Source organism: Arachis ipaensis, chromosome B03 (genome assembly GCF_000816755.2).
Source record: "Arachis ipaensis cultivar K30076 chromosome B03, Araip1.1, whole genome shotgun sequence".
NCBI lineage: Eukaryota > Viridiplantae > Streptophyta > Magnoliopsida > Fabales > Fabaceae > Arachis > Arachis ipaensis.
In genome coordinates, this window is record NC_029787.2 from 3,606,584 (window position 1) to 3,623,963 (window position 17,380).

General features: G+C 36.4%; 4 protein-coding genes and 2 non-coding genes across 10 annotated transcripts in view; 4 read left to right on the forward strand and 2 right to left on the reverse strand.

Annotated features, from left to right (window-relative positions):
* On the forward strand, window positions 479–5,350 carry LOC107629191 (auxin response factor 4). 3 transcript variants are annotated; one of them, XM_016331907.2, is made up of 12 exons: window positions 479–1,125; window positions 1,237–1,296; window positions 1,390–1,575; window positions 1,827–1,911; window positions 1,995–2,085; window positions 2,274–2,438; window positions 3,045–3,164; window positions 3,245–3,323; window positions 3,460–3,622; window positions 3,786–4,510; window positions 4,591–4,781; window positions 4,877–5,350. In XM_016331907.2, exons 1-12 carry the CDS (start codon window positions 820–822, stop codon window positions 5,061–5,063), a joined length of 2,358 nt encoding a protein of 785 aa, XP_016187393.1. In that variant the 5' UTR covers window positions 479–819; the 3' UTR covers window positions 5,064–5,350. The 3 variants fall into 3 exon arrangements, with proteins under 3 accessions (XP_016187393.1, XP_016187394.1, XP_016187395.1); XM_016331908.2 differs by having other exon boundaries at window positions 480–1,125; window positions 3,789–4,510; XM_016331909.2 differs by having other exon boundaries at window positions 481–1,125; window positions 3,786–4,420.
* LOC107629192 (isovaleryl-CoA dehydrogenase, mitochondrial) lies at window positions 5,294–9,814 on the reverse strand. Of its 3 annotated transcripts, none has more exons than XM_016331911.2 (15): window positions 9,520–9,814; window positions 9,009–9,092; window positions 8,865–8,922; window positions 8,463–8,587; window positions 8,331–8,375; window positions 8,172–8,220; window positions 7,973–8,082; window positions 7,699–7,775; window positions 7,304–7,354; window positions 7,141–7,205; window positions 6,787–6,941; window positions 6,649–6,689; window positions 6,514–6,568; window positions 5,994–6,050; window positions 5,294–5,675 (listed from the first exon to the last, which is right to left on the reverse strand). In XM_016331911.2, exons 1-15 carry the CDS (start codon window positions 9,643–9,645, stop codon window positions 5,529–5,531), a joined length of 1,245 nt encoding a protein of 414 aa, XP_016187397.1. In that variant the 5' UTR covers window positions 9,646–9,814; the 3' UTR covers window positions 5,294–5,528. The 3 variants fall into 3 exon arrangements, with proteins under 3 accessions (XP_016187397.1, XP_016187396.1, XP_020973464.1); XM_016331910.2 differs by having other exon boundaries at window positions 5,294–5,678; XM_021117805.1 differs by lacking the exon at window positions 5,294–5,675 and having other exon boundaries at window positions 6,044–6,348.
* On the forward strand, window positions 9,961–14,024 carry LOC107629190. Its single transcript, XM_016331906.2, has 7 exons — window positions 9,961–10,285; window positions 10,418–10,473; window positions 10,693–11,603; window positions 12,331–12,529; window positions 12,644–12,829; window positions 12,987–13,363; window positions 13,583–14,024. The coding sequence occupies exons 1-7, from the start codon at window positions 10,119–10,121 to the stop codon at window positions 13,721–13,723; spliced, it is 2,037 nt and encodes a 678-aa protein (XP_016187392.1). The 5' UTR covers window positions 9,961–10,118; the 3' UTR covers window positions 13,724–14,024.
* TRNAK-CUU lies at window positions 14,542–14,614 on the forward strand. The gene has a single exon. It is a non-coding gene; the product is annotated as a tRNA-Lys (tRNA).
* On the forward strand, window positions 14,705–14,777 carry TRNAK-CUU. The gene has a single exon. It is a non-coding gene; the product is annotated as a tRNA-Lys (tRNA).
* LOC107629185 (E3 SUMO-protein ligase SIZ1) overlaps window positions 15,379–17,380 on the reverse strand; it is a gene marked incomplete in the record, with an annotated part of 9,837 nt that continues 7,835 nt past the window's right edge. Inside the window, 3 exon segments of the mRNA XM_016331903.2 lie at window positions 15,379–15,804; window positions 16,388–16,530; window positions 17,180–17,380. Of these exon segments, the coding sequence (XP_016187389.1) occupies window positions 16,391–16,530; window positions 17,180–17,380 (341 nt within the window).

Consider the following 17,380-nt stretch of genomic DNA (forward strand, 5'->3'; position numbering starts at 1 on the left):
AAAATAACAAAATACTTATTATTCCTGTTTCATATTATTTTAAAATAGTTTAATATTCTTAAAATGTTAGTGAAAATATGTATTTTAAAATTTTAGTTATTTTTTTATTTATATAGGACTGGATTAAACGGTTCAACCAGTGATTCACTGGTTGAACCAGTAATCTAGTGACTCAGTAATCTGATCGGTTTGATTATCGGTTCGGTTCTGACAACTATGATACAGACATACAGTTAATTTTATGTAAAGTTATTTGTTGAGAGTCTTTAAATAATTTGATAAATTTGACTAAATTATCATCTGACGACTCTTAACTATCAACTTCATAGGAAGCTAACTGCGCTTGAGTCTCTCTGTTAGTAATAATGAAGATTTGTTTGTTTACATTGTACATAAAGTTTTGTTTGTGTCACCCCACAAGAACAGTAAAAGACATAAACCAATAATAAAGATGATGAAAATAAAAGAAAGCAAAGAAGTGAAGAACAGTGTGGTGGGTTCTGTACTGTCTTAACAATGTCCCCTCCACCAAGCACACTCTTTAACTTCAAAATCCACTAACCAAACCAAATTGGCTTCTTTTGTTTTTGGTTTCATTCTCTGCTTTGCTTCTCTTATTACTACTGTTTGCACCTTTGTCTATGTCTGCTTCTTCTGCTCCCTCTTCACTACTTCACCTCCAAATGGCCCTTCAATCTTACTTTGAATCCCTTGTTATTATTTGATCCTCTCTTCCTCTTCTCTTCTCTTTCTTTTCTATATAGTCTCCACTTTTCTCTTTAACTTTGGAACATAGTAACTGCTTAGTGTTCTTGCTTCATGGACATTGATCTGAACCATGCAGTAGTAGTGAGTAGTGAGGATGATGATGAGAGCAATGTGGAATGTGACAAAGCTGCTTCATCACCTTCTCCTTCAGGTTCTGCTATGTCTTCTTACCTTGAACTTTGGCATGCTTGTGCTGGACCTCTAACTTCACTCCCAAAGAAAGGGAATGTGATTGTGTACTTCCCTCAAGGACACTTAGAACAAGCCTCTTCTTTCTCTCATTTCGCACCAATTGATGTGCCTAATTATGATCTTCAGCCTCAAATCCTTTGCAGGGTTGTTAATGTTCAGTTACTTGTGAGTACTACTCTCATCATCATAATCATGTTCTTGTTAATGTAGTGTAATGTGATGTGATGTGATGCATTTTGGTTTTAATGATGAAACTGTTCATGTTTCTGGGAACAGGCTAATAAGGAGAATGATGAGGTTTATACTCAGATTACTTTGCTTCCCCAATCTGATGAGGTTGCTTTTTCATGAACTTAGAATAATGATTGATATATAGGAATTAGGTTCAAGTGAATTCTCAATAGTACTTTCTTTTTCTTTTAATCTTAGTTGGAAGATAAGAATTTGGAGGGTAAAGAGGTTGAGGAAATTGGAGGAGATGAAGAGGGAAATGGAGTTCCACCTTTAAAGCCAACAACTCACATGTTCTGCAAATCACTCACTGCTTCAGATACCAGCACTCATGGAGGATTCTCTGTTCCTCGCCGAGCTGCCGAAGATTGTTTTCCTCCTTTGGTGTCAAATCTGAACTCTTCTCTTCTACTTACTACTCTCTTTGTTCTAAAACTGTATGTCACTTTGGAAACTCGGTACATTAACAACTCAGTGTGTAGTTTACACCCTACACACTGAGTTATGAATGTATCGAATTTTCAAAGCGTTCGATGTTTTAGAACTAAGAGGGTCTAGCATAGTAGATAAAAGAAAATATATGAATGCAAGTTTTGATTGTTTAGTTCTCTTGTTCTTGTGGTGCTATGTTTTAGGATTATAAACAACAAAGACCCTCTCAAGAGCTTGTAGCAAAAGACCTTCATGGTGTGGAGTGGAAATTTCGCCATATTTATAGAGGTAAATCTAGTATTCATATATTGATTAATTGATTATACTTAAAAAGAATTAACAATAAAAAGTTGTTGATGTAATTTGTTCAGGGCAACCAAGGAGGCATTTACTCACTACTGGTTGGAGTATGTTTGTTGGTCAAAAGAAACTTGTTTCTGGTGATGCAGTCCTCTTTCTAAGGTATATGCACGACTGTATAAAACGCTTTACCAGTGTATCAAAATTAAACTCTACTTCTCATATAAAATATTTTATATGTGGTGTACTGTGTATCTGTTTCTGTTCCGTATCAGAACGTATTGCATTTCATGTAACTATCTAATAATTATATTCTAAAGTTGCATATTGATTGATTGATGTGTTTGTAGGGGTGAAAATGGAGAACTGAGATTGGGAATCAGAAGAGCTATTAGACCAATAAATGGTCTTCCTGGAACAGTAATTGGAAACCAAAACTGTTATCCCAATTTTCTTTCTTCTGTTTCTGATGCAATATCCACCAAAAGCATGTTTCATGTTTTCTACAGTCCAAGGTACTAAACTTCACAAATCACAATGCAATTCATTTATACTTAGATTTTGATTTTGGTCAATTATAAATTGAATTAAGTACTGTTTTTTCAATCATAGGCTTGTTGAGTTCATTGAACTCACAACAGTTGAGTTCACGGATCCAAATTTGACCTTAGGATATCCCAATTAGGTATTTATGGTAGCAATGAACTTGTCAAATTCCAATGACGTGGAAGAAAACTGGCCCTTAGTCTTTCTAGAAACCATGATATTATGAATATGATAATATAATTAAATCTTACTAGCTTTGACCCTTTTGGACAGTAGATCATATCTACCTTTTATTTTATTTTATAGATAAATATTGAATTTCATATGAATGTAGCTTGTTCCCTTTTTGGATACCAACTCATGATTGGTATGTGACTATATCAAAAGTATTAAACTTGAGTTATACAAATAAGAAAGATATTTGTATACTTATTTTGTCTTTTTTATCGTAGATATGCAAATAAGACAGATATTTTGTATACTTATTTTGTCTCGTATTTCGAGCTAATACACATATTATACAGTAGTCGAAGAACGTGTCAGATGCAAATAACTTCTCCTTTTGTATGATACAGAGCAAGTCATGCACCCTTTGTTGTGCCATATCAAAAATATGTTAAAAGCATCAACAATCCTGTGACAATTGGGACAAGATTCAAAATGACTTTTGAAATGGATGAATCTCCAGAAAGAAGGTAAACTACTGCATAATTTGTGTCCATACATTAGAAAAATCATTGTGATTCACATAATAATTTGTATTCCTATGTTGCAGGTGTGGTGGTGGTACTGTGATTGGAATGAGTGAAGTAGATCCATATAGATGGCCTAAATCAAAGTGGAGATGCTTGATGGTACATATGAAATTTTTCTTTATACATTGATCATATTAAAAACCATTACATTAGTTTCTTTTTTCTACTTAATCTCTAGTTTTTTTTTGTTTCTTTAACTGAATTAATGATAAGATGGATATGGCTTCAACAACAGGTTAGATGGGATGAGGATATTGATACTAATCATCAAGATCGAGTATCTCCATGGGAGATCGATCCTTTCGCTTCCCTCCCTCCTTTGAGTCTTCAGTCTTCCCCAAGACTGAAGAAACTAAGGACGGATGGGCAAGCTGCCGCTCACAGTCACCTCATCACTGGTATGTGTCCTAATAAAGTTGCAGTTTCAGTCACAGTTGTGTTGCAATCGTCAAAGATTGCAACAGACTATGGCTGAAGCTGACTGCAATTTAGATGAGATGTATGTCCTAAGCGGACGAAGACTTGCTTGTTAAGGCATCCTAATAATCCTCTTCTTGGCAGCAGGGAGCAGTGGATTGGTGGACTTTGAGGAGTCTGTAAGATCACCAAAGGTCTTGCAAGGTCAAGAAAATGCTGGTTTTCTGTCACTCTATTATGGATGTGACACCTTAACTAACCGGCCGCGATTCGAGATGAGCCCTCTTCCACATGTAGCATCAACAACTGGAGTGAGAAGGGGCAACACTGCTGAGCTTATGAGTGTTCATCCATTCAGCTATGCAGGCTTCACAGAAACTACTAGGTTTCCAAGGGTCTTGCAAGGTCAAGAAATAGGTCCATTGAAATCCCTTAGGGGAAAAGTTGATTTGAGCCTTGGTTCTTGGGGCAAATCCAACAATAGTATTGGTTGCACCACTTTCAACTTTCATCAAGCAACCAAACCACAAGTTCTTGAATCTTATTTTCCCTATGGGGATATTCACAACAAAACTGCTCAAACCAACATGTTTTACTCGAAACCGACGAATTTCCACAGAGAGAATGTCTCCTTCAACACACATTCCAATCAAGGGGTGATCAAGAGAAGTGAAGTTGGAAGAACAGATGTTCCAAATGAGCATAAGAAGACAATGCCGGGCGAAACTTGTGCGCCGGATATGAAGATTCCAGATGACAGCAAAAATGTTAAGGCAAAGGTAAATGGCTGCAAACTATTTGGATTTCCTTTGTCTGGGGAAACTACCCCTCAAAATTTACAGAACACTGCTAAAAGGAGTTGCACTAAGGTGAGCGAAGAGTGATATCGACGAAATTATGTTATGATACAGATTTTTATCTTTGATGTTTTTGTTGCCACTGCATGAAGGTTCACAAGCAAGGAAGCCTAGTAGGAAGAGCCATTGATCTATCAAGATTGAGCAGCTATGCTGACCTGCTGAGTGAACTCGAGAGACTTTTCGGCATGGAAGGCCTTCTTAGAGATCCTGATAAGGGATGGAGGATCCTCTACACTGATAATGAGAATGATATAATGGTTGTTGGGGATGATCCATGGCAGTAAGTTTTCTTCTTCATAATTGATTTTCATGTTACAATGTCTTGCATTATATTTTATGAAAGCTAAAAACTTGCAATGTTATCTTTGGCTGCAGTGAGTTTTGCAATGTGGTGTGCAAGATCCATATATATTCCCAAGAAGAAGTGGAGAAGATGACAATTGGGATAATCAATGATGACACCAATAGCAGTTTGGAAGAGGCACCAATGATTATGGAGCCTTCAAAGTCCTCCTCAGTGGGTCAACCAGATTATTATTCTCCAACAGTTCTAAAAGTCTAAAGTTTCAGGGCTGTAATTGAGATAAATCATGTTATGTTATGTTAGCCTTGTTTCTCTCTTATTTACTGCATGCACTTTGATGCTATTTGTGTTATGATAATTTATCTTATGAACTCTTCTTAAGCCCAGAAAAATGTGAACTATTAGCTATAAATAAGGGCTGTGCTATTAGCATTGTGTAATAACCTATAACTGCTTGAGTTACATATTCTATGGAATCATGGTGATCATTTCTAAATTTCATGCCATGGTTCCATGTTGTGCAATATATTTACTCGGTATTGTTATGAATGTGTTTGGTGGTGTGATCATCTTTCAGCTTCAGAAATTAACTACAAATAACAGATGAAACATTTTTGGTAAAAATAGCTTTCCTTTATTAATAAATGGATTCTCATGACTCTAATTTTATTCCCCTTTGATGAATGATGAATGAACATCTACTGTTACATAATGAACATTTCACTACTGCTCCTTGAAGAGTTCACGTCCAATAATCATTCTTCTGATCTCACTAGTTCCTGCACCAATCTCATATAGTTTGGCATCTCTCAGAAGACGACCAGTTGGATACTCATTCACATATCCATTTCCTCCCAAACATTGTATTGCCTGCAAATTTTGAAGGCTAATATAAGCACAGTAACAAGAAGAAAACAACGAAAAAATAGTTAGCGTAAATTATGCCGACCTTCCCTGATTTTCGGTTATTATCCCAAAATTTCTTAATTTGTCATATCGATACTAACAACAAATAGTATCGTCTGACTTCAAGAGAGGTCAAATGTAATTTACCCAAAATGTTAGGAGTAAGAACCTATGCAGAGTTGATAATTTTCTAAAATCATGATTTCTATAAATTTGGCTGAAAAGTATTACCCGAAAAACTCAAATAGTAGCTGCAACAAATAACCTGTGCAAACTATTTACCTGCAAAGCAACTTGGGTTGCTCTCTCAGCTGCAGTAAGTATAACTCCAGCACAATCCTGAAAGCAGTAGCCATTACATCATGTTTTGCGATGAATAGGAAACAATACCAATGAAAAATCAGGAAACTATGGAAGTTTCTTGCATTGAGGATCGGACAGAAAATCCGCAAGTAGAGTTGTAATTAGTCAACATCTTAAGTTCAATTTGATGCTTGAGTTCAGAACAGTTGCAGAAACATATGCTAACATTTTAGCAATGAAATTTATACTTAGTCTATCGTTACAGCATAATGGTATTGCGTTTCACGCGTGCCATGACACTCATATGTTGGTATATTACTATGCCAAAATAGACCCGAAACAAAATAAAAAGAAAAAAAAAATGAAAGAGAATACCCTGTGTAAGGAGTTCCAATAGTAAATAATTGTCATTTTATTTAAAAAACCTGATGGTGCTTATGTTTTCAAGAAATATTTAATGTACTATGTTAACCACAGGATGAAGATATTGTCGACACACCTTTGGGTCTACTTTTCCATTGTCGCAGTCCCGAGCCACCGAATACACATAAGCCCTGAAATGAAAAATGTTACCCTGCTGCCAAGCAAGCTAAATTAGAAAGAGAAACAGCATCATGACATTAGAATCTCATACCTTGAGGACTGTAAAGAAGTATACATGTCGGCAACTTTCCCCTGTAACAGAAGATCGATCAACAATGTAATGTCTAAAAATCATATGCAATAAAATGCCAGGATGATTGTGGAAAAACCATTTCTCAACGATATGGACCTGTATAAACTGAAATTCCCCGATAGGACGACCGAACTGCTCTCTTTGTCGAACATAAGGAAGGACCACATCAAGACATGCCTGCATGATACCCAGGGGACCAGCTGCCAAAACAAGTCTCTCCAGATCCAACCCAGACATCATGACATAGACTCCTAAAACAAGAAAGAACTGATATTATAAACTATGGTTGGCACGCGTACGACGAATAACACGAGTGGTTTTTTATTAGGATATTACAGAAGACCAATGATGGTCATACAACAAACTTTTGCAGGGTTGAATATACAAAATAACATAAAGATGATTTTATTGTAAAGTTGATAAATATGATCATAGAAGGTATTGCAAGACCTTTTCCTACTTCCCCAAGAACATTTTCTTCAGGAACGAAGCAATTCTCAAACACTAGTTCACATCTGCCAACACAAGTCATATTTATTATCAGTAAAAGGAATGGACATCGACTAAAAATGTATTAAGTATAAAAAAGTTGTCACAGAGCATGCATACATACGTATCACTTCCTCGCATCCCAAGTTTATCCAATTTCTGCGCCGTGCTGAATCTGAAATCAAACACAAGCAAAATTCATAATTTTCATATTCCACTCCTAATTTTCCCCATATCCAAGTGACTTATCATTTATGCACTGCCTCAACGTTTTAGCCATTTATTTTTCAGTTACATGACTCTACTTTTTCCCCCTCAATTTTCAGAGAAGGAATTTTGCAAGCTAAGGACTTGGTAATCAAATTTGAACTATAAGATGCGACAAGGAGCCAGTAACCAGCCTTTTATATTTGATAAAATTACTGCTTTAATATTTATTTTCAAGAATTAACTGAACTGTAAGCTTGAAATGCAGAGACTTTAGCACACTTTAAATTTGACTAGGTTCAGTACAAGTACCCCGGCATTCCCTTCTCGATGATGAATGCAGTGATTCCTTTTGACCCAGCTGTTGTGTCTGTCTTTGCATAGACAACCTGATTCAGTTCAATATATCAAATGGGCTATACATTCTCAGCATATGTGTAGACTATTAATCAAATGCACTATAATTAGCATTTTCATTGACAATTTGACGAAACATTACCCTTCTACGTTTATAAAGGCAAATTAAACAAGCGCAAAGTCAATACAAAAAGGATGGGAAAATGCAGAAAAGATTGAAGAAGCATACCAATGTTTGAGCGACTGGACCATTAGTACACCACATCTTGTTTCCATTAAGTACGTAGCCACCATCAACACGACCAGCCTTGCATTTCATGCTGACAACATCAGAACCAGCTGCACGAAAGACCAATTCGCTCTATGAAATCCTTGGAATATCTTAAAAGATGCAACACACTACAACTATTCGGTTTCGCAAATCTTACAATTGGGCTCGCTCATTGCCAAAGCTCCCACATGATCTCCAGAGATAAGCTTCAAATTGAAGGCAGTAAAAACAACTTAGCTTATGAAATGCTGACAATAGGGCGAGGCACAAATTGTACTAAAAGAAACAAGATTAAACTATGTGGTAGAACTAGAACCTTTGGCAAGTATTTCTGCTTCTGATCCGGGTTTCCATTCCTTACCTAAACGAAACAAAAGATGCAATCCTAAAGGCTTGTCAGATTATCACCAAACATACAACGAATGAGACTTAAGCTCCATTCAATTACCAGTTGATTGATACACAGGTTTGAATGAGCACCATAAGAAAGGCCAACAGATCCTGAAGCACGGCTTATCTCTTCCATTGCTATACAGTGATACAAGTAACCGAGACCAAGCCCTCCATATTCCTCTGCAAATAAGCATATATAACATTTGATAAGTTTGTTGGAATACAAGACATCATAATCTTAAAAAGAAGCCAAGTGTACTAGTATGAGGTTCACAACCTGCAAGGTAAACTAGCATATACCCTTTAAGTTGAGTGCATCGTATTGAATTCATTTATGAACATTTATTATGTTTACATTCATCAAATAATTTGCAGAAGAAAAAGGATCGAAATCAAAATAGCGGATAACACCCACAGAAAATTGAGTCAGTGAAGTAAGGGGGAAGAATCAAACTACCTGGTGCAGTAATCCCATGAAGGTTAAATTCTCCCATGCTTTTCCATAAGTTAACCTCCTAAATTACATATAAAACATAAACACATTTCAGAATTATCCAAAAGTTTGTTTTGTGGAGAAGATAAAGTAGATCCTCATACTAACCTTTGGGAAATAATTTGTGTGGTCTATTTTTGAAGCATGAGGTGCAATGTGTTCCGTTGCAAATTGAGAAACACTTTCTTTGAACTGTACAATGCAATAAAACCTTCAAATTGTTAAAAGCATGACATAGTACAATTTTCAATAAGCAGAATAAATGTTGGTGCAAAGAATTAAGTTTTTTTTTTTAAGATAATAAAGTAATGACATTGGTGGGTGATATCATTGACCATGTTCATGTCAAGGATCTTAAGTCAATGATATGATTGATCACATCAACATTAAAAACACTCTTCCCTCATATTAAAGGTAACAATCACAATCACAATCACAATCAACCCTACAACAACCATTTCACCAACCAGTCTTCTAACAATAATAAATCATCTGTACTTAATCCTAAAGAAGAATTAATAATAAACACCATAAAACCCAAACAGGGGATCCAGATTTTCCTTCCAAAAAAGAAAGTTGAATACTTTTTGCTAAAAAGGAGCTTATGTTTGTGGGGAACCTGAATCTGAGTATCATCGAAAAGCAAGGAAGTGGAGAAAGCAGCAGCACGGTGAGAATGTGTTGTTTTCAAACTTGTGAACACTGAAGAACAAAGAATGGAGGTTGCTCTCTTGATCCTGTGCATCGTAGCAGCAGCAGCAACAATAAGGATGGTATGATTATTGATCTCTCTGCCACTGCCACACCCTATCGGAATGGGCTTTTACATAGAAAGTTAGAATCTTTGAACCTCTTTCTAATTATTATATTTAAATTTTAAAAGAGAAGTGATAATAATTCCACGTCTTAATAAGTTGGTTAAATAAAATGTTTGGCGGTTTAGATAAGGATCAATAATTTTATTTGACATGTTCTTTTAACAAAACATAATATATTGATGTATTTAAATATTGGCAAAATTAAAAGAAGCGCCATTATAATTTTTCTTTTGGGAAAATAATAACATAGGAAATGAAAATTGATTGAACTTGGAACTTGGAAGTTTAAACCCCAGTGAATAGCTTAAAACCCCGGCAGGAACTGCATCTTCTTCTTCGTGTTGGTGTTGCTGAGATCGAAACGCAAAAACCCTAGCGAGGGTAGGGTTTGAGCTCAGCCATGGCTTCTTCGTCGAATTCCAAGCCCTCAAAGTTCTCTGTTTACCAAAACGCAGCTTTCTCCGCCGTTTTGACATCTAACAGCATTCAGCCTTCCAACTATGCTCTCTACTCACTCCTCTCTTTCTTCTCCGCCTCCGCATTCGCCTTTCTCGCCATCCTCGTCAGGTGCACTCACTGTACTAATCCACTAATTAGTGTAATTACTGTGCTAATCATTCTTAGATGTGATTACGCGTAACGGTTAGGTCTGTATTTTTAACTGTTAAAGACTAATCTGCTTTGCTACATGTATTGCAGGGAAAATGGGTTCATTGACATGCTGAAACTCAAAAGTGTATCCCATGTCACAGCTTGTAAGTTATCAACCTTAGTTAGCAATCACCATTGTAGCTTAATTTAGTTTAAGTTGTTCATTTTTATTGTAAGGAAAACCAAGAACAGCATACTGAATGTAGATTTAGTTGTAATGAATGAATGTGTATATATGAATGAAGACAAAAAATGCTATATTTCTCACGGTGGAAAATATATTTAAGCTTTTCCTTTTGTTGTTTTTTCCATTGAAACTTCAGATTGGCTTGTTAAGACACTGCAAATTCTTGTGGGTGTAATCTTTATGGCAACTACGTTGGCTCTTTTCAAAGTTATGTTAATTCGTAGAGCAAGACATGGTGGTGGAGTTGTAGCTGTGCCCAAGTCCAAAGTTAATAACACTCAGATGGTTCTCAATAAACATCAACTACAGCTTTTAGGGGCGAAGCCAAAGCTTGAATCGGTCCAATCTGACTCATCCAAGAAACCCCCCAAGTCTAAATCCCAGTCGGTGTCTTCAGATTTGCTTGTTCCACTACACCAGCCAATTACCAGCCCCTCTCGTTCCTCTCGCATTGATGCCAATGGTTCAAATTCCAACAGAGGAGCCACAGCACGTGCTATTGGCACCCCTTCAAGGTCACCTGGTTCCTCATCATCTTTGTATCTTGCTCCTGGAGTGATTTCAACACCAACTTCTGCTCAGAATTCAGCTGGACTGGATTCGGTAGTTTCAAGCCCTTGGTCTAATTCACGAGCCTCCTCTGCAAAAAGAATAACATCAGAGGAAAAGCTAGAACAGTTCTTAGCAGAAGTGGGTGAAAGAATTATTGAATCTGCAGGCAAGCTGTCTACTCCACCCCCCACAGTCCCTGGTTTTGGCATAGTGAGCCCTGGTACAGTTACAGGCTCAGGCAATACGTCTGGAACTACAAGGCTGACACCATTGAGGCCTGTGAGGATGTCTCCGGGATCCCAAAAGTTTAATACGCCTCCTAAGAAGGGAGAGGGTGACCTTCCCCCACCAATGTCCATGGAAGAATCAATTGAAGCTTTTGAACATCTGGGCATCTATCCCCAAATTGAGCAGTGGCGTGACCACCTCAGGCAATGGTTTTCTTCAGTTTTGCTTAATCCATTGATTAACAAGATTGAGACAAGTCACACTCAGGTTCTTTTTAGTCTAAACTCTTTTATGTTATGGTGTTGGCTAGGTTGTAGTCATGTTCTTTTATCCTTTTCCTCAGAAACCAAGGCAAGAGTAAAACCAATCAAGCAAAATATCGAGTGTGTAAGTCAATATATGTGTTGGTATTGGTAACAACAATGTTCGATTATCTCATGGTAATGTTTAATGTTTGGCCCAAAAAAAAATCATGGAGGATTTTAGGATCAAAATGTGTGTAACTGCAATAGAAATACCTTTCAAGAGAATCAGTGTTTAGCTAAGTTAATTTGTAGGGGATGAGTTCTATATTGGAATATGTAATTACCTGTGAAATAAGAGCATGAAAGATATACCACCTTGTTACTAGTATGACTATTAATACTATACCCAGCAGCTGAACACTCTTTTTATTTTACATCTGCTGAAACGTAAGTTCCTGAAGTCTAATGAGCCCAACTTCTTGGATGAGCCACCCAAATAAGGCAAAGCCAGTCAAAACCTGAATTCGGCACTGTGCAGCATAACCACACAATTTCTTACTTGTTTTAGAGGTGTCAAGTTTCCCGGTATTCAGGATTGGCCATTTGAGTCTATAGTATTCGTAGAGGTTCACGCATGATTTTCTTTAGTATGAGATTCACTTTAAATGGGTAATGCACAGAACGTCCAATATGATTGTACTGTCAACTTCTGCTTCAATGGTCCTAAGATTTTCATATTCATATCATAGGTTATACAAGCAGCTGCCAAACTTGGTATTTCAATCACAATCAGTCCATTGGGCAATGACATGCCATCTTCTGGAACCCCTGCTACCTTGCCAGCAATTGATAAGACTCAAGAATGGCAACCAGCAATGGCTCTCAATGAAGATGGATTGCTCCATCAGTTACATTCAACACTTGTCCAAGCTATAGAGGCTTCCAAGTGTACATTGCTTCTCATTATTAAATTAGAACTGATTTTTTTTGTCTTAGTTTGTTTGTAATTGCTAATAGCTTATGAGCTCTGACAAATTCCTTTGGGACTTTAATTGCATACAGCCAAGCTGCCTGGATCTAATATGCAACTGTCCCCACAACAGACTCCTTCGGTTCCTATTATGCAGGATTGTGTGGATGCCATCACGGAACACCAAAGACTCCAAGCCTTGATTAAAGGAGAGTGGGTTAAAGGCTTGCTACCTCAAAGCAGTGTTCGTGCTGATTACACTGTGCAAAGAATCCGAGGTAGAAAGAACTGTGGATATATTGCTAATTGGTTCATTAAGTTTCCTTTTATAAATTGAAGTAGGAGTGTAGGACTATTAATGATTAATCTGATGTTGATTTTATGGCCAGCACATACCTGTCTTGTCTAATTTCTAATATCTTTCTGAATTATCAGAGCTGGCAGAAGGAACCTGCTTGAAGAATTATGAATATCTTGGAAGTGGCGAAGTTTATGATAAAAAGAACAAAAAGTGGACGCTTGAACTGCCTTCGGATTCTCACTTGCTCCTGTATCTGTTCTGTGCTTTCCTAGAACATCCAAAATGGATGTTACATGTGGATGCTACATCGTATGCTGGAGCTCATTCTAGTAAGAACCCCTTGTTCTTAGGAGGCCTTCCCCCAAAGGAGAGGTTTCCAGAGAAATACATTGCTGTAATTTCGACCGTTCCTTCTGTGCTGCACCCTGGAGCATGTATCCTGGTTGTTGGGAAACAGGCTCCTCCAATTTTTGCTTTGTACTGGGACAAGAAGCCGCAATTTTCTCTTCAGGTTGGTAATGAATATACGCCAAATACTGTTGAACTCTTTTCTCTATACTATCAGAAGTCCGTACTTAAACTTGTAATGCTGTTCTTGTGCATACTCTACACATTATGAGTGAGCATGCTACAGTCCAGAGAAGATAATATTGTCATTGATGGTCTTATCAACCAGCAAAATGATCATTTTATTATAGTCGAATTCTAACAATTCCATGATTCATGTCAGGGAAGATCTGCACTTTGGGATTCTATATTGCTTTTGTGCCACAAGATTAAGGAAGGATACGGTGGTATCATCAGGGGCATGCATCTAGGTGCTTCAGCTCTAAGTATTCTTCCAGTCATGGAAACAGAAGCCGAAGATTGAAATCGTTGTTAACTAACAAACCATTCTGCTTTTACCCTACATGCTGACTTTAACTTGTGCAGCAAATGACATTTTTCTCACTGTAACATTTCAGAAGGGCTTGCTGCAAATTGCAGAGGTAAATTACCTTCCTGAACTCTTGTCAAAAGTAAAATTTGGAGAGCTCATGAATCATGATCAAGAGATTCAGGAATAACACATTTTTGTTGGTTATATATTTGTAGGTATTAATCACGGTTCTATAAAGCTTGCATCGATATCTGTATATATTTATAATAGTCTCTCGTTTCATTTTTGGTAATATATCCATGATCAAAAGATTATGTAATAACATTTTTAGGTTTGAAAACCCTAAACAAATCTCCACTATTTTAAAATTATTAACGGTTTCAACTTTAGAAATAAATAAATTTTAGAATTTTAAACTCCAAAAAATATGTTCATTCTGTGGGAGCTGACCCACACACTCAAATTATTAAGGATTTCAAACCCTTATTAAAAATGTCGGTTTATTCTAATGGGAAAGCCAAATTTTATTTTCATCAAAGTTTTCTTAACGTTTTGCATTAAATAACTTGTTGAAATCTTAAAATTTTCTTAACATTGTCTCCCTAATTTAATGTGATGCTTATTGCTGATTTGTTATCAAAACTCGTTTAACTTGGTTACGCCTTTTTTACCCAAAAAAAAAACCTTACTACACGTTTAGACCTTGCTGGTGTAAAATTATATTTGATCTAAACAATTTATTTTGGCTTAGCTAAACTCAATATTATTTACGCATATAAAAATAATTAAATATATTCTTTACACAACAAGCCCGTCTAGCTCAGTTGGTAGAGCGCAAGGCTCTTAACCTTGTGGTCGTGGGTTCGAGCCCCACGGTGGGCGAAAATATTATTTTTTGTATTTTTCCTCAAGTTTAGTAACCCTTTTACTATTTTCTTTTCTCTTATTTTAAATATACCCTTTACACAAAAAGCCCGTCTAGCTCAGTTGGTAGAGCGCAAGGCTCTTAACCTTGTGGTCGTGGGTTCAAGCCCCACGGTGGGCGGAAATGTTATTTTTGTATTTTTCCTCAAGTTTAGTAGCACTTTTACTATTTCTGCGACATATTTTTAGGGTAAAAAAACACTTGCATTGTTCACCTTCAAATACTTCATTATCCGTGAGAAATTTGTTTCCTACTAATTTAGGAGACCAATGTGATTCTTCTCCATAATGGCCAAGAAGACATGCATGGGCAGCATAGAAAGTGCAAGGAAACATATTATAACGTATTTAGCAATTTATTTGTGATAAAAACTGACAATTATTTATATCAACGGATTTCACAAGTCATAACATCTTTTAAAAATAAACTACTACTGTTTGCGAAAGTTCAAAGCGTTGACAAATCAATCTATAAATGAATAAAACTTTTGTACCTAGGAAAAATAATTTCATATAACAAAGACACCCAGAAGTTAATTTCATTCGTAGCTTTTCTCTTGTAAAAATAAAATTAATTTTGATCGTTCATAAATAAAATTACGCTATTCTAAATTTTCATAGGTAGATTATAATTTACTCAGTTGTTCATCTTGAAACGCATTTATTACTTGACTTTTTTTTCGTGGGTTGCCTTAACTAAACTGTTATTGCAGGTCTAAGTATAATCGCTCAACCCTCGGCATTTATATACACAGACTGTTTGTAGCTGATTTCTAATTTTACCAAAAACTGATATAATTTAAATCAGGATACAAATGATTTCGATAACTAACAACCAGCACTACAATTTATTGACAAGATTATTATGGAACTGCTTAAGCCTAAACCATGTTAGCTTCTGTGACCGTGTCCCTCATCACCCAGGTCTTGTGGGGTGTTCACACTACACATAGATGCTGTGTAGCCACATTTCTTCAACAGGCAAAGTATCACCATGAAATATTGGAATTGTTTTCCCTTTTTATGAAGAGACTCACTTTTTCAGCCACGCCAGGAAGGCTGGTGGATCAATGCATAATACAAGAGAAATATTGTCACTTGGATGTATAACCCAAGGGGGCACCTTAGTGCCTAAAATGGGTGCCTACCTGCATGGATCATAAGCAATGAGGTCGAAAAACACACAATATGACAAGGAAAAATTGCCCAAATTGGTTGAGAAACAATATTTGATTTCACTATTGAATCAAGGCTAAAAATTTACAGGTTATTTGTTCTTGGTACAGAAAAATGCAGATATAATGTTTCTATGGGGAACTCCCCACCAAATTAAAAAGTTGAACTACCATCTCTGAATGATCAACTGTACATTAAACCAGAACTATACCCCCCCTAACCCCCCACCACCCAGTGTTTCATCATTGAAAATTGAAGAGAACAACAGCTTGAGCCTGATCTATTAACATGTGTGGTAAGGACAACTTAAATATCAAGCATAAAGAATTAAGAATCTTTATAGCAAACATCTTTGCCAACAGGGTAGAAGTAAATATGTTGGCAGGGCATATCTGCAGCTCTATTCCGATGGAGATGCCTCAGAATAGAGATGCCTTGGACATCAACCGCTGTTTCATGAGGATCAAAAATGCCTCCCAACTTCCTTCACTTACTAAATACAAAATCTGGCATTAAGGAGAGTGCCTAAATGTCTTGAGACACAAGGTCTGATACCTATTATTCAGAATCTGTGTCGATAGAAAGATACAAGCGTGGCCTTACAGAACGCTTTTGGCGAGGAAATGAAAATGGGCTATCAGATCTTTGTCTACTTGACTTGTCGGATCTAGCATCATTCATACCAAGAAGCAAAGATGCTGCATGAGAAGAAATAATCAGTCAAGAAAATGAAAAGAAATGTCAAACTGCATTAATACATGACAGAGTATATTTACGTAAGGGAATGAAAACCTCTAAAACTTTGCCTAGAAGTTAGCATCCTTTACATCTTCAATTGATACATTTTCTACATGAGCAAAGAAATAATGGGCATTTGGGTCATTTGTCAAACAAGATTAAACTCAATATGTTGCTTTTCTAATGCAAGAATATGATATAGAAGAATAATATAACTAAACAGATTATGTATTCAAGACAGTAAGGCAGTGTGTTTTCGCACCGTATTTTAATGAAGAGATGGTTGATATTGTACTTTTGGCAAAAAGATATAAGCATATGTTACAAGGATGACTACTTAGCAGTCATTTTACAATTTTACAGAGACATGCTGACAGGCAAATTATTATTTTCCTAAGATAGTAATATATATTTCATAACCATAATTTACGAACTTCATAGTAAAAGTATTCATTCTTTTATCAATTAGTGTATATTTTAGTTTTCTCTCTCCATAAAAAATATGCTTAAAGACCCAGCTAACCGTATATACTTGGTATAGTTTCCAACAAGAGTAACTTCCACTACTAATTAAGGAAATAATATAATTAGGGATATGGAGTCACAAACCAGCATCATCCATATTGGTATTTGCGGCACCTTCTCTAGCTAGATCTCTGGGTGCGATTTGAAGTCCAGAATTCAACCCATTTTGAGTGGAAGTATCACCATTTGTACCAGCGGCACCACCACCAAGACTAAGAGATATCCAATCCTCATTTAGGACACCATTAGACATATTTGCCTGATCTCTCAATTCATGTTGCACTG

What these genes read in the sequence shown, in the direction of transcription:
- LOC107629191 (XM_016331907.2), top strand. Translation starts at nt 820, where the DNA reads ATGGACATTGATCTGAACCATGCAGTAGTAGTGAGTAGTGAGGATGAT. An exon ending in CATGTTTTCTACAGTCCAAG is followed by an intron (nt 2,439 to 3,044) that starts GTACTAAACTTC and finishes TGTATGATACAG; the next exon opens with AGCAAGTCATGCACCCTTTG. An exon ending in CTAAAAGGAGTTGCACTAAG is followed by an intron (nt 4,511 to 4,590) that starts GTGAGCGAAGAG and finishes CACTGCATGAAG; the next exon opens with GTTCACAAGCAAGGAAGCCT.
- LOC107629190 (XM_016331906.2), top strand. Translation starts at nt 10,119, where the DNA reads ATGGCTTCTTCGTCGAATTCCAAGCCCTCAAAGTTCTCTGTTTACCAA. An exon ending in TTTCTCGCCATCCTCGTCAG is followed by an intron (nt 10,286 to 10,417) that starts GTGCACTCACTG and finishes CATGTATTGCAG; the next exon opens with GGAAAATGGGTTCATTGACA. An exon ending in AGCCGCAATTTTCTCTTCAG is followed by an intron (nt 13,364 to 13,582) that starts GTTGGTAATGAA and finishes GATTCATGTCAG; the next exon opens with GGAAGATCTGCACTTTGGGA.
- LOC107629192 (XM_016331910.2), bottom strand. Translation starts at nt 9,645, where the DNA reads ATGCACAGGATCAAGAGAGCAACCTCCATTCTTTGTTCTTCAGTGTTC. An exon ending in TCATGGGATTACTGCACCAG is followed by an intron (nt 8,588 to 8,864) that starts GTAGTTTGATTC and finishes GCTTATTTGCAG; the next exon opens with AGGAATATGGAGGGCTTGGT. An exon ending in ACCTGTGTATCAATCAACTG is followed by an intron (nt 8,376 to 8,462) that starts GTAATTGAATGG and finishes TGTTTCGTTTAG; the next exon opens with GTAAGGAATGGAAACCCGGA.